This window comes from Tenebrio molitor, chromosome 6 (genome assembly GCF_963966145.1).
Source record: "Tenebrio molitor chromosome 6, icTenMoli1.1, whole genome shotgun sequence".
Classification (NCBI taxonomy): Eukaryota; Metazoa; Arthropoda; class Insecta; order Coleoptera; family Tenebrionidae; genus Tenebrio; species Tenebrio molitor.
In genome coordinates, this window is record NC_091051.1 from 16,335,818 (window position 1) to 16,363,631 (window position 27,814).

At 36.6% G+C, this 27,814-nt stretch overlaps 2 protein-coding genes across 3 annotated transcripts in view; one reads left to right on the top strand and one right to left on the bottom strand.

Moving 5' to 3' along the window:
* Positions 1–27,814, bottom strand: part of LOC138133749 (gephyrin-like) — a 45,511-nt gene that overhangs the window by 390 nt on the left and 17,307 nt on the right. The window contains exons 1-9 of one of the 2 annotated variants that reach the window (XM_069051700.1): positions 15,783–15,921; positions 1,968–2,066; positions 1,398–1,918; positions 1,069–1,347; positions 843–1,018; positions 670–786; positions 461–619; positions 252–413; positions 32–203 (exon numbers count right to left, since the gene is read on the bottom strand). In XM_069051700.1, the coding sequence (XP_068907801.1) occupies positions 32–203; positions 252–413; positions 461–619; positions 670–786; positions 843–1,018; positions 1,069–1,347; positions 1,398–1,918; positions 1,968–2,001 (1,620 nt within the window). In that variant the 5' untranslated portion in view covers positions 2,002–2,066; positions 15,783–15,921. Of the gene's footprint in view, positions 1–31; positions 204–251; positions 414–460; positions 620–669; positions 787–842; positions 1,019–1,068; positions 1,348–1,397; positions 1,919–1,967; positions 2,067–15,782; positions 15,922–27,814 lie in introns of those variants that run through there. The other variant, XM_069051701.1, reaches the window with a different exon arrangement.
* LOC138133163 (uncharacterized) lies at positions 14,532–15,104 on the top strand. Its single transcript, XM_069050960.1, has one exon. It carries the CDS (start codon positions 14,532–14,534, stop codon positions 15,102–15,104), a length of 573 nt encoding a protein of 190 aa, XP_068907061.1.

Sequence of the window (27,814 nt, forward strand, 5' to 3'; positions counted from 1 at the left end):
ACTAAAAGCTCAGTTCACACAGTTTACTTACCACGACATAGGGGACCACTGGAAACTGCCACTCATTCTCGCCCTCCAAATGACGCAACAACGGAATTACAAACAACAAACACGTCACGTTTGCAGATACCGGATTTCCGGGTAATCCGAAAACAATTTTTTTTACTCCTTGGTATTCGAGGGTGGCGAAAGTTGTCGGTTTGCTGAAACACCGGGATTTAGAGGAGGAATAGTGAGGAATTAATGTTTACCCAGGTTTCATATTGACCCGTCCGAAATGAATGGTTGCATTGAAGTCTTCAATTAGTACTCGTTTAATGAAATCAAACTCTCCCATTGACACTCCCCCTGTTGTGACGAGGACGTCGTTAAGTGTCAGAGCTGTCGCAATGGCTTTCTTGATGATGTCTGGTCTGCAATAATTTGGTTAGACTTGCCAAAGATTGTCGAATTGCGTTACTCGTCTTTGATAATGCCGTAATCGTCGCAATCGTAGTGATATTCCTTTAGGAGATTAATTAGAGCCAATCTGTTACTGTCACGGATTTGACCGGGTTGTAAGTCTTCATAATGCTCTTTCAATTCGTTCCCCGTTGTGAAAACTCCAATGGAAGCCGGTCTTAAAACCAATCAGTTAACACTCGAACAAATGAACAATTTAACATTTACTTGTAAATTGTAACTGTTGACTTTCCGACAGCTGCCAAAACTCCGATATGTGCAAACTTTAACCGCTCCCCCTTCAGAAAAATTGTTGTATTTTTGGACAAATCACTTCCCAATCGTCTAAAATTTCAAGAATACAATATAACTTTTGTAGCAGGTTCACTGCCTCTTTCAACCGTATATCTTGTCCATCGACCGGCTTCTTGTTAATAGAAATTTCAATCTCATCACCTGCATTCTTTTTTAGAACCGCTGTATCTTCGATTTGGACGACCGCATCAGCTCCTGCAGGAATCGGGGCTCCTGTTCCGATCCTCACAGCTTCTCCCGCTTCCAAGGGTAACAAGTTCGGCTAAAACACACCTTTTGATCGATCCAGTTTAATAGTAATTTGGGAAATACCGCATCTCCAGCTGCTGCAGCATTTCTGATCTTTCGCGGTCCATCACCGTCGCTCGCTCTGACCGCGTATCCGTCCTTCATGGACGCGTCAAAGGGAGGGATGTCATCGTATGACAACACATCCTCAGCTAAGATCCTGTGGAGTGAATCTTCAATGGCCAGGCGTACTGTTTCGACAGGAACCGTACACTCCTTCAAGATCAGATCAAGCGCTTCCTCTACTTCTAACATAGGATAAGGAGATTCGCGTGGCCTTTCCGCTACTTGATTCACAACAACCTAATACTCCAAGGTGGAATTATTGTTACTAGTGCTCAAGAAAGACTTACGCTGCTGGGCTCGCAACCGTCGATAAACCTCACCCTCTTCTTAATTTTTTTGTGATCCCTTTTCACCACATCTTGATCGTCAGTGATCAAAGCGATCGCGTGTGGGATACAAGTTTGGACGAAGGAAAAACATTCGACGGCTCCCGTTTCGCTTCCCGGCAGATTGATAATGAGGGTCTTGCCGGCGATTCCGCAAACCGCCCTCGAAAGCATCCCCATCGGAGTGACTTCCAGACTCCTGGAGATCATCTGGTGAGTTACTCCCGGAGCCTCCCGTTCGATCACGGCTCTTGTAGCTTCCGGAGTCACATCTCTCGGTGAGAATCCAGTTCCTCCCGTTGTTAAAATGAGGTTACATTGTTCGCCCACCCACTTGTTGAGTTGATTGATTATTTTCTGCCGATCGTCGGGGACTATTTCTTTGTGGGCGATGCGGAACTTGGGGAGAGCCGTGTTGACTGCTTTTTCCAGTTCTCGTCCAGCCGAATCCTGTTTCAACTTTGCAAAACAGGTGTCGCTTACTGAAAGCAAACAACTGAAAGTGACGCAAAAGGGGGACAGGAAACAAACCTGTCAGAATACCACAAGTTGGGGCCGGATTCATCTTGGACAGCACAGGAAGAGATTTCGAGCGATTGGAGTAATGGATGAGCCGGATTTCCTCTTATCCTACGGGATCATGCTTTTAATGAAATGAGTGTTGGACAGTCATTTATATTGATTGATACGCTGATGTCTATCTTTATGATCGTATCAAATCTGCTTTAAATACGTCATTGTTATTTTACATTCGATTACAAATATCCTATCCTCTCGGGGCATCCCTTTAAGATAGTTTCATTGAGCAGAACGCATTGTTGACATTCTCGAGATCGAGATAAGTGGAATACATATTACAAAAGAAATTATATTTATTTAAACGGCGACGAGGATTTTACGAACTTGTGATCGGTTTATCGTCTCGAAAAAATGTGAATCCTACGAATGTGATTTTACAACAGGAACTCAAACGTGATATTACTGACGCCGCATTTGATTATTTTGTTGCCTCTGCAGATAAGAATGGAATCTTCAAAGAGATTTTATCTTTTACTACAGGGTCAAGTTAAGCGTCTTTGCCGGAGTCGACACTCCGGAATTTATTCGTGGTTGTTACGTAAGTTACATGCATTTGCAAATTGAAACAGAGTTGATTGTGCTCTACACCACAAGTTGACTAAGTCAACTCTTGGCAGACTTCGTCCTTGCGCTGAAACAGGATATAGAGCGATGCGCAAAGGATAAATCTCAAAACATGATCTGCGAAAGTCTAGAGTTTCCCTGGTTTCCATATCGTGTTATTGGCTAGCGTGTGGAAAGATTGATGCGGAAAACTGACAACAAAAATTGAATTTCACGAGAGCAACATTAATTTCATGTTTAGAACTGGGGTGCGTTGTCGAGGATACAGGACAAACAATTCACAATATAAATAAATCATGATAGAAATACATAATTCGATCAATACAAGTATGTATGTAGATGCAAGATAAAATGTTTATTCAAATTTTTAAAATTAATTAATCACAAAGAAACTATGCAATTCAAAATAACTTTAAGAATGGAAGAAAGTTAATAAACAATTCGGGAGGTAAATATTAATCAGTCTCGAACTCTATTGCTAGCCCTCGCTATCGCTCGGTCGCAAACACGTCCTCGACAGGTAAATATTTATTACCTCCCTTAATATTTAAATAACTATTATTTTGCAATTTCGGCTTTTCAAACGTCTAGACTTTAGACTTGTATTTTTTTTTACCTATAAAATACCCAGATAATTTGGTCTATTTATATTCATACCCTTTTATAACACAACTAAGTAGTTACCTATATTTACACTATGTTTGGTGAAATATTGCCGGTATTGTTTTTTGTTTGCATAATGTAAATTAATAGTAGTTTATTTGACTCGTGGGCCTTTAAAACGCTCGTTTCACTCGCGTTTTAAACTGGCCCACTCGTGCCAAAAAAACCCAATTTACACAGGAACGAGTTGGATCATCCTGTATTATAAGACACTAGTGTCTTATAATACATTATATATAGTAATAATTCGTGTTCTGTGACAGAATTTGAATAAAACAATAGGCAACTTTGAAGATTTGATCAAATTTTTACTTTTAAAATTAAGACATTACCAACCGCCACAAAAATCCCTAAATCGAGGAAAGTAAATAAATTTTGTTTAAAAACGCCTTAAAAAGGGCAAATTACAAAAAATAGTATAAAAAACTCGTTTCATAAGACCTTGAAGCACTCATTCTTTAAAATAACTCGTGGCTACGCCACTCGTTTTTTTAATCTTGAATTCGTGCTTCAAGACTGGTCTTATGAAACTTGTCTTTTAATATACTATTTGGTCAGTAGCGCGCGGCGGTTAGTTTACCTGCGAATCACACACCTAGATTTGAAAATACATATTGACCGGCACAAAAAACGACTCACTTTGAATTTTATTAATATAACTAGCTGACCCCACAGACGTTGTCTTGTCCAAATTTCAATATGTACCTAAATTTGTTTGTGATTTTGTGACAAGCTATTGGAAATGTGTAAACAAAGTAAAAATGACAAATTTTACATAGGAGATGAATTCTATCGGGAGTCATCAGAGATAAATTCATCCTTTTCGCGCGGATCCCTAGTGAATTTCAGTCTATTCCATTTAGGCCCGGTTTATTCACCTTCAAGTAAATATATCTGGCCAGTAGTTGCTATGATTTAGAATCTGCTATTGGTAGATCCATGGTAATTACCGTTCAAATAAAGTTACTTGAAAGTGAATAAACCGGGCCTTAAGTATGCAGTATAGAATAGCATAGGGACTATATTCCTGTCGTTGATTGGTCAAAATGAGAGAAAAGTTTACACCAAGACAATGTTCGATTTTTGATAACAACTGTCAAATTTTGATATTTGATCGATTTTTTGGTTATTATTATTAATGTCAAACTTATCGAGTTTTTGTATCAAACGCATCATTAGATTACAATTTTGCTATTAGAATACCACTACGGCAAGTTCCTTTATGACTTTTTTTTTGTTAATTTTGCTTGGAATGTATGTTTTCAAATTTGCCGCGTTCGCCAGTGTGAAACGTTCTCCATTCGAAGCGACATCTACTGCATTCTTAAATGGAATGTACTGTAGTTAAAAGCAAATGTTATTTAAAAACTATGTAATAAGTATGTATGTAGTAATAATTCGTTGCTAATCACTAGTGGTATTGTGTTTGTAGTACTTATTCATAATTGAGCTAGACAAGAAAAACACTACTTATCTAGATATCCTCCAAGTTATTTATATATTTTAAAATCGTTTTATTTTTTGAAGTTTGTTATCATTTTTCGATCTACCAGCTTGTTTCATTACTGCTCATTAAGTATTTAAAAGAATTATTATTTTTTTATTCTTGCGAAAGGAACGGAAGTTTCTAATCTCACACACGGACGACTAAATTTAATAGGTTTGTCCGCCACTGATCTATACCACACCGTACTTAAGTAATAATCAAATTCACTTGTTATAGTGGGTACGTTTGGTTGGAGAAACAAATTACTGCTTGCATTTTCCTCTTGCCGTCCAGTCCAAGAAATTTTGGTAATTGTACACTTTAACTACTTCTGGACTTTTCGCGTTTTTTCTGGTTAGACAGCCTCAGGGCGTTCTCCTAGATCGTTTCCCACCATTCAAACCTTGTGCAAATGCCTTTTTTTCTCTCTTGTTATGTTTCAAGGTCGCGTCCTTGAAACATAACAAGAGAGAACACAAGGTTTGAATCGTGGGAAACGTTCTAGGAGGACGCCCTGAGGGTGTCTAGCCAGAAAAAACGCGAAAATTCCAGAAGTAGTTAAAGTGAACAATTACCGAAATTTTAATTACTGCAGTAAGTATGTAATTAGAAAAAAGAAAGTTAGGTCGTTATTCTTGTCGACCTGAACGCAAAAAAATGTCGAGTTGACAAGAAAGCCAAAAACAAACAAATAGGGCAGTAGAAAAAGCCGGCCAATTTTTGACCTAATAATTAGCTGACCAGCAGTTTTGGTATGAAATCGTCAATGCAAAGTGTACAAAATAATGTAATTTTGAACATTATTGTTAGAAACAGGTACTGTAGCAGGTAGTCCTGCCTACTTTCTTTGTGAGAGGGGTGAAATCACCCACCCTTATTTAAGCCGGGATATAGCGGTAAAAACGAGAGTCTACCACTATCCTTGGTACTTAACACTTGTACATCAACATTTTGTCATACAATAAAGTTTTTAAGTAGTTATACAAAGACGGCTATATCATTTGAACGGCTAATATCACCACCCAACAGTGATTAATCGTTCATAATTTTGGTCCTTCGAGCCGGATGATTAAATCCATATCACACGACGGTCGTCTAGTGTAATAACAAGTGTAATACAACAACAATTCAAGAAGCAGTTTCGACACCCAGAGGGCAGCAACGATTTCGTCACCTTCAGCAAGGGCAAAAGGGCAGCACGAATAGTCACCGAATTGGGTAGCAGCGAAGCGATCATCACTCAAGACATCAACAAAGGTTAGTGGCTCTCCATCCTTTCAATTTCCCTTCCAAACTACATTACTACGTACGACCTTTTCTATTGTTCTTAATTTCGCAAATTTTCATCTCGACCACGTAAATCAAATCAATCATTATGCCCGAGACATCCTTATTAGATGAATCAATTGCCAAATTAGAGGCTTTAAAAAAGAAAAGAACCTCATTAAAAACAAAAATTACGCGAATTCAAAACTTTGTTGCTAACTTTCAATCAAATGATAACGATGTAAATCCACTAAAATTTAGAAAAACATTCATCGAACAGACATTCAAAGATTATGAAGAGGTACAAACTGAAATTGAATTACTTGATTCTTCAACGACAGCTGTTGAAACGCAGACTCAGGACCGCGTCGAAATTGAGTCAAAATATTTCGATGTATTATCATCAATTCAAACAAAAATTGAACAAATGACGCCTCCACCGCACACTGCGGCCACAACGAACGGTAACGGTAGTTGTTCCAGCGCTAATTCACATTGTTCTAATCGTGATCAATCAATCAAATTGAATCTGCCAACTCTAAATTTAAAATCTTTCACTGGTTGCTATAAGGAATGGTTGTCATTTCAAAATTCATTTAAATCCATTATTGAAGACGAAAACAACATGCTAAACAACTGTCAACGTTTCCAATATTTGCGATCATGTTTATCTGGTGAAGCTTTGAGAGCAGTCGAGTCATTAACGGTGTCATCAGAAAATTATAATGTAGCGTGGGATATCTTAAAGAAACGTTTCTGCAACAAACGGCTGATCGTCCACGATCACATAATAGCCATCACAAAGGCACCCCAAGTAACTAAAGCCTCGCATTCGTCACTTAGGTGTTTCTTAGATACGTTGAATTCAAATGTTGCCGCGTTAAGACAGCTAGAAGTACCGATTGATACTTGGCACGCTCTTCTAGTCGTAATAATGGTGGACAAATTAGACGACAATCTTGCAAGAGAATGGCAGGCTACATTAACCGACGAGGTTCCAACTTACGGTCAAACGATCGAATTTTTAGAAAGGAAATGTCAGTTGTTGGAATCCTTAAATCTGTTGCACCCCAAATCGAACGTCAATCCGAATCACAATAATGCAAAAAACAATATGTCACAAAAACGAAGCACTACATCTTATGTTGCCACAAACAAACTACATTGTACATTTTGTAAAAATGACGATCATACAATCTTTCAGTGCAATGAATTTACAAAATTAAATGTAGAGGAAAGAAACGCTCAAGCTCGAAACCTGAAGTTATGTCTTAATTGTCTAAGAACCAATCATTTTGTTAACAACTGTCAGTCCAAATTCAAATGCCGTAAATGCAATCAAAGCCACAATACGCTGCTTCACAAAGAAAGACAAATCACGCAAACCAATGAAACACCAGCACAGGTAGAAAGTTTAAACGCTCATTCTATGAGGTCCCAATCATCAATTATTTTGTTATCAACCGCGATCGTTCTCATAGAAGATCGTAATAATAAGTCACATAAATGTAGAGCTCTCCTGGATGCAGGGTCCATGAACAGTTATATTACGTCATCATTTTCCAAAAAACTACGTCTACAGCAGAAAGCCGTAAATATAACCGTTGGCGGAATTGGTCAAATTTCGACGAACATCAAACAGGCCGTCCAGGTAAACATCAAATCTCGGTACAATAAGTTTTCGGCGAACTTAAGTTGTTTTGTTCTGGAAAAAATAACCGAAAATCTTCCCCTGGTGACCATAAACATGTCTGCAATAAATATTCCAAAGGAATTACAACTAGCCGATCCGAAATTCTTAGAAACTGCACCAGTAGACTTACTTATCGGGGCTGATTTGTTTTGGAACCTTTTATGTCAAGACCGCAAGGAAATAACACTGAAGAACCATAACAAACTAATGCTGCAAAATACCCATTTAGGTTTCATTGCGGGTGGGTCACTAAGTATGAACAATAACAATAGCTCAAGCACCTGCTCGCTTTCTCTAACGTCGGTAAGCGACATTTTAGAGAACCAGGTGCAAAAATTCTTCGAACTAGAACAATGCAGCAACCCTTCCGAACAAAAATGCTTTTCAAATGAAGAGATTATGTACGAGCAACATTTTATTCAAAATACGTGCAGACAAACAAACGGAAAGTTTCTTGTTAAACTGCCATTAAAAAATGATCCTCCAATTCTCAAGTCAAACCGCGATAGTGCTGTAAAGTTTTTTAACAATCTGGAACGTAACCTAAACAACAGGCCTACACTAAAATCAGATTATGTGCAATTCATGCGGGATTACATCTCTTTGGGTCACATGGAGGAAGTTCCGGGTTGCGAATTAAATAAACCGAACTGTACATATTTGCCTCATCACGCGGTACTCAAGGATTCTACATCGACCAAGTTAAGAGTCGTTTTTAGCGCGTCATTTCGCTCAGCTGATGCATTAAGTCTAAATGACAATCTCATGGCGGGACCTACAATCCAGCCAGAGCTTTTTGCAATTTTGTTGAGATTCAGAATTTTTAAATACGTCGTAAACGGGGACATAGCCAAAATGTACCGCATGATAGAAATACATCCCGATCACAGTGACTATCAACGAATTGTTTGGCGCGAGAACACCGAAGATCCGCTAAAAACGTATAGATTAACCACTCTAACCTACGGTACAAAACCGGCCAGTTTTATAGCAACAAGATGTCTTAAAGAACTAGCTCTTCAAAACGTAAATCAGTACCCGGAAGCCGCTAAAGCAATTCAACAGGATTTTTACGTAGACGATCTTCTGACGGGAGGAGACTCACTTGAAAACCTAATCACTTTACGAGATCAAATAATTCAAATTTTAGCTCATGGTGGTTTTTTATTACGTAAATGGGCCGCCAATCATCCGGCATTAATTCCAGATAGTCACGAGCCTAATCTCAACGTCAGTTTCGATAAGGATGCTTACACTAAAACGTTAGGGCTTTTTTGGAATCCTAATCACGATTCGTTACGGTATCAGGTAAAACAGTGCGACATTCCGAAAAGACTAACAAAACGCGAAATCCTGTCTAAAACTGCCCAGGTATTCGATCCATTGGGTCTTGTGGCGCCAGTAGTAGTAAAAGCAAAAATAATCCTTCAACAATGCTGGAGTTTGAAAATTGGATGGGACGATCTATTACCTGAAAGTATTTATTGTGCATGGGCTAAGATCTTGCAAAAACTCGCTCACTTAAACGAAATCGAAATTCCCAGAAACATAATAAAATCAAATCCCGTACAGGTGCAACTACATGGTTTTGGTGACGCATCACAAATCGCATATGGCGCTGCTGTCTATCTAAGAACAACCGATCATAGTGGCAATCATCAAGTTCATTTAATTTGCGCTAAATCTCGTGTGGCTCCTCTTCGCGCTGTTACGTTACCACGCTTGGAGCTGTGTGCCGCCTTAATTTTGTCGCGATTATTTAATACAGTTTTACGAACGATAAATGTCAAAATTGATCAGCAATTTCTCTGGACAGATTCCACAGTCGTTCTGGCATGGATAAACGCTACATCTTCAAACTTACAAACATTTGTAGGAAATCGAGTTTCCGAAATTCAAACGCTAACGGACGCGAAAGATTGGTATCATGTCAAAAGCGAAAGTAACCCTGCGGATGTACTAAGCCGAGGTGCTTTACCTGGTCAACTCAAAACTAATAAACTGTGGTGGAACGGTCCTGATTGGCTGTCAGAAAACAACGACACTTGGCCCGTATCTAACGTAAATCTTTCGGATATTGAAATTCCGGAACGGCGAACTGTCACTCTGACTACTATTCATTCTCGCGAAAGACAACTGCCGCTTCTTACAAAATTTTCAAATTACAAAAAAACTGAACGCGTAATGTCATGGGTATTACGGTTCATCAACAATTGTAGGAAGCCAAACCAAAGGCAAATCTCTAGTTCTTTAACATGTGAAGAATTAAAAGATTCCATGAAGGCCATCATGCGTTTAATTCAAGAAGTTGCATTCAACGATGAATTAGCTTGCCTTAAACAAAACAAACCGATTAACAAGAAATCACGTTTACTGTGCTTAAATATTTTTCTCGACAAGAATGATAATTTAATTCGCGCGGGAGGTAGGTTGCAAAACTCATCCTTAACTTACGATGTCAAACATCCCATCGTGCTACCAAACGATCACCATTTGATTAAGGCATTAGTCAAACACGTGCACATTGAGCAACTGCACGCTGGTGTTCAGGGAACTTTAGCCGCGTTACGTCAAAATTTTTGGATAATTTCTCCACGCAGTGTGGTACGCAAGATTTTGCACCAGTGTTTGCAATGTTATAAAGTCAAACCAAGCGTTATGTATCCTATTATGGGTAATTTGCCCAAATCCCGTGTCGAACCAACCAGACCATTTTCAATCAGTGGCGTAGATTATGCCGGGCCTATTTACATCAAGGAATGTCGTGGTCGCAGTAAGCGTACTGTGAAGGCAATAATTTGCGTCTTTGTCTGTTTTTCAACTAAAGCCGTTCATTTAGAACTAGTTGGTGACTTAACGACTCAAACCTTTTTGAATGCGCTAAAACGCTTCATATCAAGACGTGGTCATGTGTACCATCTTTATTCGGACAATGCTACAAATTTCGTTGGCGCCAATCTTCGACCATACAATACATAGACACGGCATGCGAACCAGTTTGTAGGCAGTTTGTTTGAAAGCAACATGAATGGGCGAGAGGGGAGAACGGTGGGAGGGGCGTGGACTTTCCAACAGAGGCGGGTCGTTTTTAGGGGGCAATAAAACAATAAATTCGAAAATAAATATTTAAAAACAAAATGTGTATTAAAAAAAACCGAAAAGAGATACAATTGGAATTATATACTACTGACCTTTAAACAATATTGTTTTTGTGAGCATACTTCTCACTCTATTGCCAGTGTCTGCATCATTTAACCGTGTAGTTTCATGATGTAGTCTTAGTTTAAAATATTTTTCTAAAATTAATTTAATCAACTGTAAACAATGATTGTTTAAAATATTTTCAGTGACCATATGCTCAGCAAAGTCATCAAACAAAGTTAACGGTAAATTTCTAATGGTAGAATTTATCAATATATTTGGCAAATTTTTCATGTGAAAAATGTCATGCTCTGCTTTAATCACTCTGAGACATTTTTCTGCAGTTTCACAAATTTTAATTACCAATGGAGAAGCACTAACCATTCTACCGTATTGTTTTCTTTGTTGTAACAAAGAAACAACAGTACTATTTTCGAGGGTGAGAAGACAAAAAGCACAGCTAATACATTTTGTGAGACATTTAACAACAAATCCAGATATATATGCCACAATATCTGTCGTATAGGTTGTTAAATGCCACACTGGAGTGCTGATATAATCATGCTCTTGCAGTTCATTGAAAATTTGAATAAAATCTGGCGTGTCTTGTAAGTTCTCACCATTATCATTACAAGTTAAAGTTCTAGATGAACAATGCAATAGCGACGTATTATCTATCGCCACTGCATTGCCTGAATCTGCACCTTTTATTTCAGTGTGAAGTAATAGGCGTTTGTAAATCGCTTCAAACTGTTTGCAAGTGGGGTTGTTGTTGGATCCACCTCTACTCCTCACAGCACTAAAAAATATTTCAAGATGATCTTGTGAGATCTTGTATGTCAATATATATTTCAACAACGGAGTTTCAGATTGTATATATTTTGTAAACATAGACATTAAACTTTCAATGTCCACCAAAAAGCCGAGAAATCCAGTTTTTCGGTTTGTTTGCACTACTGGTACACCATTCAATTTAAGGCCTAAAATATAGTTTTTACAATATTTTAAGTAATCAATAATTTCTGTATGATTGCTCATAGATAATGGTTTACGGTATTTTGTTTTTGAAGCCCAATTTCGTGAGTTTAATATATCAAATAAATTATTGAAAATTTTGCAGAACGTTGCTGTGCCGGTAGCACCTAGAAAATCTTCATGTTGCAAATCTAAACAGAGGAAAAGAAAAGCATCCGCTACACTATTACTAAACGTCTGTGCTGCAATTTTCACTTTCATCTTTTCTCGTGCCCACTGTAAATGTCTTTTCCGCAATTTTGTTGCAGCATGAAGACCCTCAATGTTCTGTAAATTGACCAGGTTTTCAAAAAAAATCCACAAAATTTCATTTCCATCCCCATCTGTCAATTTTCCCTGACTGGCCAAGCAATTTCTGATTAATTTAAGCATATGACAAGCGTCTAAATAGAAAAAGATATTTTCTTGTGATTGAGGATTGGGGAACGAAGTAATTAAATTCGAAGTGTCCTCAAAAGACGCACCCAAATTTGTCGCCATGGCCAGATTTGTAGGTGTTCCGTCAAATGTAAATGATGAAACAACAACCCCAGATTCATTTATGAACTCTAGACATTTGTTCAGAAGATTAACTTTTTCAGTGCCGTTTAAACCATTTAAAAAAAAATAACCGACCGGTATTTTCCAGTTGGCATTTAAGGCTACCAACATAAAAACCAACACTTCTTTTGCTTCTGGCGTTGAATCGGAGTCAAAATTGCCACCAAAATCAACGTAGCCACAAAATTTCTTTCCTGTCCATTCAATCATTTTTCTAATGGCCATTTCATCCATCACCAAGTTACAAAGAACTTGATAATTTCGGGAAGTAGCTTCTGCAACTTTCATTTTCAACGCTACCAAGGATTCCTCCGTAAAACCGGGTGCACAATTAACTGAACGATACCATTTGCTGATAGTATCCGGATGAGGAAGAGATTTATTAAATTTGTTCCTCACGTAATTATACGCTTTAGCAGAATAAAAGTTTAAGGTCAAAGCAAAGGCTCTTAATTCTGGTGTATATTTTTGTTTGGACGGCCCTTTTAACAGCTTCTTGATAATTTCTACTGATGACGCTGGAAGCGATGCCTAAAACATGATTGGATTAATTAAATTACTTAAATAAGAATTTTGTAGCTTACACCAACGGCAATTTTTGCATTTTCACTTATATAATTGCTTTCATGCAGATGTTTCAGTAATGATTTCAAACAAAGAATTCTTGCTTTTAAACGTCTATTTCTTTGTTGCAAAGCAACAAGTTTCTTCCGTTTAATTGCAACAGATCGTTTGGCAATATGCCAGTTTCTTTTTCCTCTTCTGGGAGTATTAAATTCATCACTATAGATATCTCCAACATATCGTGGATTCCTAAATGTATAATTATAACATTACACATACAAATATTCTCATTTCAATTAAGAATTATGTTCTTACCTCTTCCTTTTTTTGTGTCTAATTTGTGCAATATCTTCATCATTTGACGCTACTGATAGTGTGGCAGAAGATGAATCAATCGCTGTAACTTTTTTTGTCGTTTTTCCTGTGAGTAATTTTGAGTTTCTTTTCAAACGTTGTAACTTCATCAATCTCACTCTAAAGTTCCTCATAATATAAGTTTTCTTGTCTCATTAAAGAAATAACTTTTCTCACCTTTTTTGTGGAGGACCCATAAGGCTGGTAACAGATTTCTCTTTTAATTCTCCACATTCTGAGGCTGACTTTGTTGCTGAAGATGATGAAGAAAGGGGAAGAGCTAGGGTTTCCTTTTCTTGAACCGGCAAATTACTTGCACAATCGAGTGTCTCCTCTGAAGTCACTGATGATGCTGAAGTCGAAGAACTACTACATATTAGAGTAAGAAACAATGTTTAAAATGTAAGACTCACCTTGTGCATATAACACCGCTTCCAGATGAGGTGGGCATTGCATCCTTTTTTAATCTTCTTCTCCCACTAGGTTCAGTATAAAAATCAGAAGATAAAAAATGATCCGAACACAAAAATGTAAACCGCTGGGAATTAATTTCTACTCCCAAACTTTGAAACCACTTGTTTCTTTCAGTTACATCCTTCGGAAAACTAAAACATAAAAACATTTCGAGTATTTTCTACAAATATAATTAATTTTCTGTTGGAATCCCAGATTCCATAGCGATGTGACGCTTATGGTTTGTTTACATGAAGCACGTGGATCGTTGTACTTACAGGTGATATGAACGCGTTGCCGCTTTTTCATACGGTCGTTTACACACATAGCACTTCCTAACCATAGTTAACAAAGTTTATAATAGTTTATATTAGTTATATCACCACCAAACACAAGATTAAAGCACAAAAACAACAATTTCGCAAACTAGGCAGCCATTAGAGATGCTACGAAATTAACTTAAAATTCACCGAGCGGACACGATCACAAGCGAAGTAAACTAATTGACCAATCGCAGCCTTGATCTCAACAAGGTTCAATTTCGCGTTCGCTTGCTGTTTTCCCCTTACCCCACCTGCATATGTTGGCTTCAACCAAAATTCAGTGTACCGTGTCTATGTATTGTATGGTCGAAGGCGCCAATAGAGAATTACTGGAACTAAGAACATTTCTAAAGTCAGCTTCATTTAGTCAAATTACAGAAAATCTGGCTAATAAGGGTATCTCGTGGCATTTCATTCCCCCCAGATCCCCGCACATGGGCGGTATTTGGGAAATAAACGTAAAATCCATTAAAGATCATTTAAAGAGAACAATTGGAGAAGTCGTGCTTTCCTACGAAGAATTGTATACCCTGTTAACAAGAATTGAAGCAGTCCTAAACTCCAGACCTTTGTGCCCCCTGAGTAACGATCCTAATGACCTTAATCCCATAACCCCTGGTCACTTCCTCATCGGAGAGCCATTAACTTCTATAAGCGAAAGAGATCTTACGACGACGAGGATCAACCGATTGACGCAATGGCAAAGAGTGGAACAGATGAGGCAGCACTTTTGGCACCGCTGGCAAAGGGAGTACCTTGTTCAAAACATCAATCGTTCCAAGCAGCTCCGTGGTTCCGGTTCCAGACCGTCCACCCCCGCCTTGGAAGTTGGTTCCATGGTGATTCTAGTTGAGGACAACACGCCGCCACTACAATGGAAATTGGGACGCATCGTAGAACTTCATCCCGGAAGTGACGGTGTTGTGCGCGTAGTGTCCGTAAAGACTGTCAATGGCATCTTCAAAAGAGCCACGCGAAAGGTGTGCGTTCTGCCAGCGAATGAATAGACTATGTTTGTATCGTGTAAATATTTGTTATAATTATGCATTAACTCTTTTTTACAATTGACTTCAATGTTTGTATTTTTAATGTTTTTTTGTCATGTTTATTATGTAACAATCCTTTTTCTAATAACCATGTTCGATCTTTGTTAATTCCAATATTTTTGAAGTCCGTGCCTTCAAGGGGGGCGGTATATGTACAAAATAATGTAATTTTGAACATTATTGTTAGAAACAGGTACTGTAGCAGGTAGTCCTGCCTACTTTCTTTGTGAGAGGGGTGAAATCACCCACCCTTATTTAAGCCGGGATATAGCGGTAAAAACGAGAGTCTACCACTAGCCTTGGTACTTAACACTTGTACATCAACATTTTGTCATACAATAAAGTTTTTAAGTAGTTATACAAAGACGACTATATCATTTGAACGGCTAATATCACCACCCAACAGTGATTAATCGTTCACAAAGGTTATCGCTCGTGTCATACATTGCCGAATGTTGTGAGTTAACGACGCAAAAAATCACCCGCACGCCCATGGCACACTTAGCGTAGATCCGTGAGGCCCCGCCCATCGTCGATACGTTACACTCAGATCGCATTGTGCAACAGCTGAATCTGCTACTGTCGGTATAAAAGGCGTCCGTCGCGACGGTATATCAGAGTGTTATAGGAAATACTGACCTGCGTATACAGAGAACGCCGCTCTCCGCACAACTTACACACAGCACGCAACGTAACCGTTTGTTGTTGTTGTCGGACGCTGCGCAAGTCGGTCTTTGTTCGTCGGCGCTCACGCCGCGCCGCCAGTCAAGTGGAGAACATCAAGAAGCGAATATGACACGACGCGGGTCGTCGGCACAATGCAACGCCACTTAGGCTTAGGACTTATCGCGGTGTTGTTCGTACTGTGTACAAACACTGACGATGTGGACGGCAAGATCTGCCCTTCGCTCGACATCAGGAACCACCCAGGTCGCTGGAGAAGCTGCGCGACTGTACCGTTATCATGGGCCACCTTCCACGTCGTCCTCATCGACAATGTGACGAATAGCAGCGTCTACGAGAAGTACTCTTTTCCCCAACTGACGGAGATCGCGGACCACTTGTTGGTCTTCCGGTTGGCATGGCTTCCTAGTCTCGGAGATCTCTTCCCTAACCTCAGGGTCATCAGAGGGAACCAGCTCTTTCTTAATTTTGCTATAGTGGTCTATAGGATGCCCCATCTGCAAGAGGTGTGTTGTTGTGTTGTGGTCGTTCTTGTTGTGGTGCTTTGCAGTCACGCGGTCGTACAACGGCGTGTTTTGGATGCTTCCAGTAGGTAATAGAAGAGATGTTGCAGTGCACAGAAAGTATGACTTAGACAACAGTTTTCGTCATCAAAATCGAAAGTTTGCAGTCTTTCGCATAAAAAATTGTTGTGCCTATACCAGGTAACCAAGTAAATCAACGAGATCGTTGTTTTTTCAAATCTGGAAGATTTGACAAGGAATAAAGATGTCTGTGAAGAAAACGTCAATCTTACAACTCTGTATGTTGCTGGTAGATATAAATGCAGCACTCCAGCATAGCAGTTTTTAAAATGGGGAAAAAATGATACGCATTTAAGAACTTCTTAGTTAAAATTTCGATAAAGCAGCGGATCATAGTCATGAACTCATTACAATTGAAATTGTTTTCAAATCGAATTTTTGAAAATATGTAATTAAATTATGAATTTCTGATTCTGAATTTTACCAGTGTACCAGTGAATAACAAAAATGTGTGTGTGGTAAATACATAATATGTGGTAGTGCATATGTATTTAATTATGTATATGAGCATTGTAAGAATTTAATAAAGCAACGAAAGGATTTTTAATAAATTGAACCGGAGTCTACCTCAATACAAAACCACTTATGACAGGGCGAAGCTGTTATTGAAATACTGTTAAATAATATATAGTTTGTCCAGCGAGAGATTGGTTGACATAAAAATTACTAAATTCTACGTAGAGAAAGTAGTACCTAGCGCACATAAAATTTGAAATATATCCTTCAAGCAGTAACATTTTTGCCCTGAAATTATGCTCTAATTAATGTATTCTAGTGCATTTTGTAGTGTTGGGTTAATTTAATACAATTTAAAATCTCCCAATCTCTCACTGGACGAAGTATATCATTAATTACGAGTACACATATTTATTTAATGAAATGCAAAAATTGCTAATGAATCCTCACAGCAGGAATTTATCGTCGTAGCTAAGTAAAAGACATGTAAAATGATCAATCGTCTTCATCGTAACTGCTGAGAATAAGCTTTTATTTGGTAAAAAATCCAAAAATTGTATGGTCTTTAGGACCCGATAAACGAATAGAATTTTTCTAGTACGAGTATAGCAAACATTGTCAAATGTAGAATTTTTACTATCGATATGATTTTAAAATTTTGATTAAAGATATACACATCTAGGTGTGACCGTTCAACTACAATAGAACCAATTTATTGTAAGTTTCAAGTTTTGGTTCATTCACTACTGTCATGATAGCAAAAAAAAATGTTGCTGTTAACATCAACGAAGTGTTAAGCAATATTAACAAATTTAACATTTTTATAAATATGTAATTTATACAAGAAAGAAAGGTAATTTCCAACATAAGAAAATTAAATTTTAGATACCTACCTAACTAATATTTACCGCCAAATTCCAACAAGTATCTACTTATTGGCACTTCACTTTTCCCCGAATAAATACATAAATATTTACAAGATTGAAATATGTAATTTACAAGATTTTTATTGATTGAAGATTGTTATTTACGCTCCCCAGTTGCCTTGAAAACTTCCAGTTCCAGTGTAGAAATATAGGTAAATTGAATATCCTACACTTTCACCCTCGAATGTAGACGGCACACACCGCTCTAATCCTTGTATACTTTACGATACACAGATATTAGCTTTAGGATTCAGAGAAAACAATGAATGATTGTAAATTACGGTTTAAAATTTTGAATGCGCAATACTCGTAATACTGTTTCATTAGTGAAAACATACCTAAATGTTCCTGGTTGAAGTCGGTCGTTCGATTCCCGAACGTAATATCCCTTTGAGATACACATTTTTTTGTCCCCCTCACCAGAAACTTGACACGTAGTTTTATTACAAGCTCTGAAACACGGATGACGTTGAAAGTTCCCCAAATATATCCGCCTTAAAACGAAACGGTACTTTTCGGATCCTGCTTGATCACAGGAAATTAAATGCTGCGCCATACTCACTGTTAACTGGAAAAGAGCTTTATTCTGTAAACTGCACTCATTTTTAGACATTCCAAAAATACCATAAAAAACAATAAGCCACGAAAAATCGTTAAAAAATCAAAGAAGAAAACCTTAAAATGTAAAGGTCCGTTGTCCAATGCGTAGGAAGGGAAAGTACGCACGACGTACTCGCTCCACTTGATAAATGATAAACGAACGAGCACCCCTGGATCCTACCAGCGAAGATTGGACAACTTAATTAATTAGCTCGACATGTCGGGGCTCAATTATGTCAAAATTAGTGATTTAAATCAAACTGAAACTGTCAATTAGTGCGATTCTGTTTCAAAATTTAGCAACATTGTTATTGAACAACATTGATTTTGCATAGATTAAACCAATCAACAGCTTCATATCATAGCAACTACAACCTTGTTATATTGGTGGTGTTTCATCTTTTACCGCCGGTGGCAAAATGACCCTTTAGGATTAAGAAAAATTTATGAAATTTACAGATTTGATTTGTCGAAAAATTTACTTTCGGCCGGTATAATTTATTTCAAAAAAAAATTTTTTTATGAGCAGATATTTATAAATAGTTATTTTTATATTAAGTGCGCGAAGAGAGTGTTTTTTGTGCATGAAAAGGTCTTCTACGCCGAGACGAAGGTCGAGGCAGTATAAGCCTTTGAATGCACAAAAACATCTTCGCGCACGAAATATAAACAATATTTTTTCTATAATTGATTCAAAAAATTGAAATTAAAAATTCAAATTTTTGAAGGAACTCTGAAGTTTCAATGCAGTGACCATGTTGCTAGGTAACTAATAAAAAACAGTGCGTGAAATGAAAAACAGAAATAGTCGTATGCGTGAAATTGCATTTCACACACTGTTTTGTATGGTTTCTATGGTTTCGATCTTACTAACAATGTAAAAAGAAAAACACGTAAGAAAATGACCCACTTCATGCACAGATAACTATGCGTGAATTTCAATTTTTTGAATCAATTATATAAAAAAACTGTTTTTTAAAAAAATTTCATGTTTAAATCGATTTTAATGGAAAAATTGTTTTTATTGGTACTCGTTGACTTTTAGTGACTACCCTGTAAAACTGGCCTGCTTAGGTGAATTTGTTCGATTTTATGAATAGAGTTGTAAAGGACCCACTGCGGTGGCAATAAAGATCCCCAATAGATCTTATTATTAAGATATTGGGACATTATGTCGTAAATCATGAAACAAATATTATCGGAAATTTTTGTATTATAAAACAAAAATGTTTATGTAATTATGTTATTAATATAAGCTCAATACAAATTTGAATATCAAAATGCGTTTATTTCAATAATACCATATGCTAAAATTAATTTAACATGGTAAAATTGTGTGAAAATACCTGAGTGTGCATATGCCACAAGGTTGAATAAATTAAACAATTAAACAATTAAATAATTGAGAAAATGCCAAAATTTGACCTAATTAACTTATAAATTTCATTTTTCGATATTATGAATTTGTTATGAATAATAAATTATGTCTACAAAATATGAAAACGAAATTATAATTTTTAAAGTCAATTTTGCCACCGGTGGTAAAAGATGAATCACTATATAGCAATGCAGGGTGTTTGGGGTATAAGGTAACAAACTGCTCCTGTGCAAAGAAATAGACAAAATAAAACTTTTATTCTAGGAACATTTTTTAGTAGGTATGTGTTATAATTTTCTAGTAATCATTTTTTCAATTTGAAGAACTACTGTGTGAGGCGGCAGCTAAGGCATTTTCCTTTACAAATCTTTACTAACTTGGTATTAATAATTACAGATACGAACAGTGGCTCTCAAACAGTGGAAACAGAGTTTAGTCAGTTTAGTTCAGCATAATAAAAAAAGCAAATTGAAAAAAATGTCACTAAGAAAAGTTGTTCATTTAACCTAGCTGTGCATCTCAGAAAAGTTTGTTACCTTAAACACCAAACACTCTGTATTGGTAAATTTTAAAACAGAATCGACCAATTATGAACCGAATCAACCAACAATATCATCACTCTCAATGGTACACTTCTGTTGACTGAAAAAGCATACACGTACATTTTGCTTGTGTAAATCAGATTCACGAGTACCTACCTGATGTCACTGTCATTGTCAGTGGCAGATAATTGAAATAGTTCACTTTCAGTCGAAGTAAAAGTGAACTTAATGCCCCCTCAATTAAATATTATTCTTTATTTTCAAAGTATATTGTGGGTTCTTTTAAGTCTGGTATAATCAAAATTCGTTTGTAAATTCTTACCTGATAAGTGATAAGTGATAACTTAATATGGGTAACAATGGAAAAGAATATCAAGTAAACTTACACAGCCAAAAAATTGCAAAAATCTCTTTCAAGACTTGTATGCCTTTTCCGAGAACAGAAATGTACATGTATGTATGTATGTACTCGTAATCTCAATCACAGTTATAAATATACACCAATTCATTATTACCGGTACAGGCAATGTTAAGAAATCATCATCGACAACGGTGATATCAAAGCAACGATGCTCACACAAATCATTCAAAGACTCACCATACAGTTGGTTACAAAAAAAAAGGGAAATGAAAATTTTCTGAAAATGTCATACAATTTTGACCATAATTGTAACCTATCTCTTGTAAGAAGGTTTCACACTACGAATAAATTGTAAAAATATGTCAATTTTATTTTGACAGTTTCCGTTTTTTTGCGACCAACAGTAACAGTTGTGTTGTTGTTATGGCCATGTTCATCTTCATCATCAAAAGCATTAATAGATAGAACTTAAACCTGAGCAAAAGAAGTGAAAATGGTACATACGAGTATTACGCTGTCTTACAAGAGTTTTCCATTACCACTAAATAATTTTTACGTCAATGCGTTTTAATAGAGTATCTACCAATGTTGTACTCCACTGTTTCGCGTTGGTGATTAATTTAACACAAAGCTAATTTCTCCAGACTTGGCATCAATTCTGCAATCACTTAATCGCTTTGCTCGCCACAATTTCCATTAAATTAATGGAAGAATAAAGAAGTTCCCCTATTCAAAAGTGGAATGTTTCTCTCGGTCCAGTTTTGTTTAACTTCAGTTATTTATTAAAACTCATGAAGGTTCGTTTGACAAAACAAGTCTATAAATACAGGGTGATTCTGAAATAAGTTTGGAAAAAAAACCGGTAATTGGTGATGATGAGAAGAAGTCATAGACAAAACAATTTTCTTATAAAAGTTTTTTCGTTTTCGAGATACAACTGTTTGAAATGTTTTTAAATGGCAGTAATCGACAATATTTTTGTTTATTTAAGAAAGTGATTCATCATATACCAATATTATATCGATTCTTTCGTCATTGGAGCACATTTTAATTAACAAAAATTATTTCAGAATTATACTGTCAAGTAATTGTCAATAGTGCCATAAAGGTATCAGGTTATCTATCACTGAATAACGTATTCCTGGTTGCCTTTAAATTTCGTTAGGGTGGAAAACTTATGTGAATCAGTCTGTATAACAATTGCAGCTGCAATTACCAGCACAACAATAAGGAAAACGACATTTGTATACAATTCAGGATTTTAATAAAACTAATACTCTCATTAGCGTGGACACAATTCAACAGTGGACACGGCTCTGAGAGAACTCTTCAAGAAAATGCTCTCCGACAGTTCCATAGCTACTCTCAGATAGTCAAAATACTCTCAAATGGACACATAGTTGAGAGTAGCTATCGAGAGTAACACTCGGAAAATTCTCTCAAGTGGACACTTAGCTTAAGGATAAAAACCTATACTAAAAAACTTGAATTGAATTACATGTAATGATGAGCAAGACAGCGGTTGTATTTTTGAAACGGTGAAAATTGTGTCTTTGAAGTGTGTGACGTTAACGGCATCCTCAACGCTTATACGAGTATAAATGGACATTCCAGGTGCTAACGGAATCAGTTTTTCCATTCTTTCTGTTCTCAACAACGATCTAGACAAAATGCTTGACCAGAAAAACTTCTAGGTCAGGAATTGTGGGTCAATGATCGTTGTTTCAGATGCACTGTTGAAGAATTGTGTTCAAGATTATATGAAATGCCTATCATTCAGCAGTATTTCAGTTTCAAAATCAATTGTAATTCAGCGTATTTGCTGGTAATCAAAACGCCGCAATGTAATGGGCAATGGGCTTATCGATTGTCCATGAGATTGAAACGTAGAAAACGGCTTCTCGATGCTTATGTTTTGCTACGGTGGGCATTAACCTTTGAGTCAATAAAATTAATCCACCTTTTGATCGGTTGTGCAAGAAGTTGAGTTATCCGCAGTTCCTTCCTGAGAGTCAGTCCGGTTGAGTTTGTTTCTTTGGTGTCCACACCCTATAATGTCGGAAATGAGTAATTTTCGGAAACTGTGTTAAGTAATTATAACAACAACAACCCCGTCTCCTGTGATCTAATTTCTTCTTATTTGTGTTTCTTCGGTAAACATCACGTATTTGCAATAACAAAAACTAATTACAATATGAAAGCGGCCGTCTGCGTGGACCGTACGATAAAATGTGATCAGATTGACACGAAGTGAAACCGTGTTTATTGAGGTGAATAATAATAATTATGGTACCCTGGTCGTGTTGCATGTGTAAACTAACCTCGGTTGAATAAATCTGTGTGTTGCATATCTGTTGCGCGTGAATCTAGGGCGAATAATTATTCTATGATTTATTGAGACACACACTAGATATTTGCCGATCTCTCACATACAAAAATACACTTGATCTACTGTCAAGCTCTGAATTATAAGTGTACAAAAATGACTTACGCTTGCTCTAGTGTCAAGCTCTGAACTGCAAGTGAAACTTATTCTAAAACTACCAATATACAGGGTGTTTTCGAAGTTGAGGCGTTCCTTTTAACATGTGATAATATGCGTTGTTCTAAAGAGTTTTAGCCAAAATCACCTTAGTAAAATGTGTACGGCAATGAAGATACAATAAGTTAATTTTTTTGAAATTTTTGAAACCGGTCCTGTTCAAATTTGCGCTGATTTGTTAGAAATTAGAATTGACCAAAAAAAAAAATCAAATGAGCATGGACGTTAATCAAAAATATTGTCAGAGTTGTCATCTAATTAGTCGGAATGGCTTTATCATTACGAAAATAATGAGCTCACAGATATGTTGCTAATGTATGGGCAATGTTATCACGTTATCAGAATGCAGCTGCAGCATCCAAAGAGTACGCAGAGCGATTTCCAGAAAGACACCATCCTGGGCCACGTCAGTTATTAATCTACTACAGCGGAGAATTAGACAGGACCGGACTCAAAATTTTAGAAAACAATAAAAATATACAATTAATTATCTCCGTTAATACAAACATTTTACTAAGAAGATTTAGGCTAAAATTCTTTAAAATAATGTATAGTACCTCGTGTTACAAGGAATGCCTCAACTTCGAAAACACCCTGTATACAGGCTGGTCCCGATATAACCTGCCAAAAAAATTCTGGGTCATTAGAAGGACCTAACAAGTCCAAAAATCCACGTTTCATTAGGTCCAAAATAATGGGGATAAATTGACCCCCATCCACACCCATTCGACTCTGCTGACCACAAAAATACCTACCTACTCAGGAATTAATTGTTGGTGTTTGTAAGGATGACAGTATCTAAGCAACATAGGTACCTGAATCGTTTATGACAAATCTCAAATCTGACAAACTAAATCAAATTAATGACATTTATTGAAAATTGTGTGCGTTAATTCACCAGCTTATTTAGGTATTTTAGATTAACGATTTTATTTCAAATAAAACAAAACTTTACACTTCAAAACCAGCTCTTTATTCTTCGGCTGCGTGTTACAGAATGTATCGAAAAGTCTAAAACTATAACATTTTATGCAAGAGCTCGATAATTAGATATGACATTTACGACCCAGCTGGGGCTCGATGCTTAATCCCCCAGCTGCTTGCTCTTGACCCTATCGGGGTTAAAACAAAAATCCCACGCCTTAACTTAAGTCCATAAAATGTTCGACAATAAATTATATAAAAACTAATAATTAACCACAGTAAATAAATTCCAAACATTAACAAAAAGGGTCCTTTTGGCTCGGCTGATGCCGCCATCCGACGATATTGGTGGAAATGCTCACAGGTACAAAAGCTGATTTTGTAGACTGAGATGAATGAGTAATAAATATAGTGGTGTTCCTCAATGTGTAAATAAATGTAGAGGTAGTGTGTGCAAAATTGTGGAAGAACTGTGTAATAAGAGTATCGTCTTAATTGTGGTTAAATAGCCAAAATAATGTATTGAATAAATTTATTTACACTTTACATATTCGTACTTTCAACTCTACCTGACAATAGTTACTAACTTAGACTAGAAAAATGATTTTATAATAAATGTTCTGTGTGCCTTCCGTTGGCATTTAAGCACATTTGAGTGCGCCGGTACCAATTTTCATAAACAGAATTCAGCATTTCTGGGTTTTTACGAATCTGGTTCGCGGCGTCTGTTACGCGTTTCTGTTGTCGGTCTTTTGTATTTATTTCAACTTCGTAAACCAAATCTTTCGCGTGGCCTCAAAAATTAAAATCCAGAGGGATTAAATGGAGGATCGGGGACGCCATCGTATTGGAATCAGTCAGAACCGACCTCACATAAATGCTGATCTAGCTCCACAAAAGTACAACGGCACGGAAGAACTCCTTCAGGAAAACGCTCACCGTATGGTCGCCTTGCTGGTCTTGAATTACCACGTGTTTCGCCATAGAGTAAATGCAAATCGGCGTATTCTTGTTTTGTGAATTTCATAACTTTTTGAAGGATTCGCAAATTTAAAATTAAACTTGACAAATGTCATAGGTGTTACAGGTACCGTTGCTAAAGAAATTGCAGCCAAGTAACCAGAGTTACCTTTTTAAAACCGATTAACTCATTAGCGTACAGCAAATTTTGACCAATTTTTCATTTATTTTTATCTCGAAAAAGAAAAGACTTTTATTAGAAACATTTTTTGTGTATGAGTTCTACTCATCGTCACCTATTACTGGATTTCTTCTGGCAGGCTATATCGGGACCACCTGTATAACTACGAGGCGGGGGGTAGGATGGCAGATGGCCGGCGCCTCAAGCCAAGTTCAGGTAAACTGAACAATATGGTTAAGTAAATTCACAGTTAATTAGTCTTTTGAAAACGTGAAGTGGAGACGAACCCACCTTGATCTTGTTTAATTTTTAAACTGTATTACCGCACACGCACCCAGTATTGCAGCCCTGCCTATTCAAGACATGAAATCTTCCATAACTCCAGTTGTGAAGTCTATAATTAGCCGAATCTAAATAGAGAAACATTTAATATAGTGACAGAACGATCGCCAACATCTAAAATGTACTTGTTTCTCGAGGTTTCCCTCTAGCAACAGCTATTGAAAATGATTAATTGGTGAAGGTTATAACGGGTGTTTTTTTAAATTTGGCGTCGAAGTAGGCATTGAACTGTCGATTGTGAACGCACTACACAGGTTACGGATCACGGATCAGCTGTTCAAATCTTACGTTTTTACACGAGTGGTGCGCTCTCAATCGACTCTCCAATGCCTACTTCGACGCCAAATTTAAAAAAACACCCTTTACATAATAACCGACGATGATCATATTCGCGTTTCTGGAGAAACTTACCACAGTTAAGGTTTCCATATGACACTCCGACAAAGCGAAATTTTTTATGTAGGGCGGTTATGTCCAAGAAAATCGCTGTTGAGACAAGGCTAAAAAAAATTGTAAACGCTGTGTTTTGACAGAAGTGGGAAAATTACAAGGTAAATTGCGTTGTGTGTATGTATACAGGCTGTTTGATGAAAAACGCCTCAACCCATAACTTTTTTATTTATTACCCGATTTCAATGAACAAAAAAATCAAAGATATGGTTTTTCAAGCGCTATAAAACAGCTATAAAATATATTTTTTTTGGCGTTATCTTCAATAGCTAACGATATCAACTTTTTTTTTTTAATGGACACATGTAGTCTTTTAGGCTTGGTCTGGTAAGGTTTTTTTTTCTGAATCTAATGATGTATTGAAAATTATCATTTGGTTCATAGCTAACTAAAAAAAAATAAAACAATTTTTTGTGGTTCAGCTTATTATAAAATTTTTAAGAGTGCCGTGAAAAACAATCGGAATACAACAAAGTACGATAAATGTCATCTAAACGTCAACTTAGAAATTTTCATCTGCTTTTTTAAACTTTTTTTATTTAAATATAAAATAAGAACATTGTCAGTCATGCATTTGACTATTATTTTATGTTCGAGTGTAATAAAAATCGTAATTAGTCAAAAACAAAAATTTAATAGAAAAAATAATATTAAAAACTAAATTTAATAGAAAAAATTATTATTATTATTATTATTATTATTCATGTTTTCCAAGAAAATAATAATAAAACTCTTCAAGATTGCACCTGAAATTTTTCAAACTCACACTTGACATTTGTTGCTATTTGTATTCCAGTTGTTTTTCACGGCACACTCGAAAATTTTATAATAAGCTGAACCACAATTACAAATTGTTTTATTTTTTTTTCAGTCAGCTATGAACCAAACGATAACTTTTAATACATCATTAGATTCAGAAAAAAATACTTGACTAGACTAAGCCTAAAAAACTACATGTGTCCATTAAAAAAAAAAAGTTGACTATCGTTAGCTATTGAAAATAACGCAAAAAAAATATATTTTATGGCTGCTTCATAGCGCATGAAAAACCATATCTTTGGTTTTTTTGTTCATTGAAATCGGATAATAAATAAAAAAGTTATGGGTTGAGGCGTTTTTTATCACACAGCCTGTATAGATAATTTGCAGTGTGAATGGTTGCATTATCCTGGTACGAGGAGTTAGCAGAGGGGTAGTAATTGAATGAAGGATTGGATTAGGGTTGGTTGCAAAAATCAAATATAGAGTTTAATGGAAGTAGTTTGTTGTGACAGCGTCAATATCAGGCTGAAGTTTTGGGTGAAAGTTTGCTTGCACACTATCAACTACTGGAGCGTTGTAAAAGAAAAATAAGTAGCTAAGTAGTAAATGTAAACAAATTTTAGTCCGTTAAAAAATCAACTTATTTGACAAGTAAATTAAGCAATGGGATTAACAAAAAAAATTTGAAGAAATCGGACAAATACTCATATACGAGTATGTAGAGCTAGACGGAAGAAGGCTAAAGTCGTTTAAGATTGCAATATGAAAAAACACAAGACGTAAGGTGACACGACTGCAAGTCGTTCTGACTAAAACCGAGGAAATTGAAATAAACGGCGCGAGCTCATTATATGCAATATAAAATGCATTCACGTCGTTTTGGCATAATGGGAGGCCTGAAAATTTTCCATTTAATTTGGATAAAGCTGTGTGTTGAATTAGGTTATGTTTTTATAAGTTTGAGGTTATAAATAGCGGA

What these genes read in the sequence shown, in the direction of transcription:
- LOC138133163 (XM_069050960.1), top strand. Translation starts at nt 14,532, where the DNA reads ATGGGCGGTATTTGGGAAATAAACGTAAAATCCATTAAAGATCATTTA.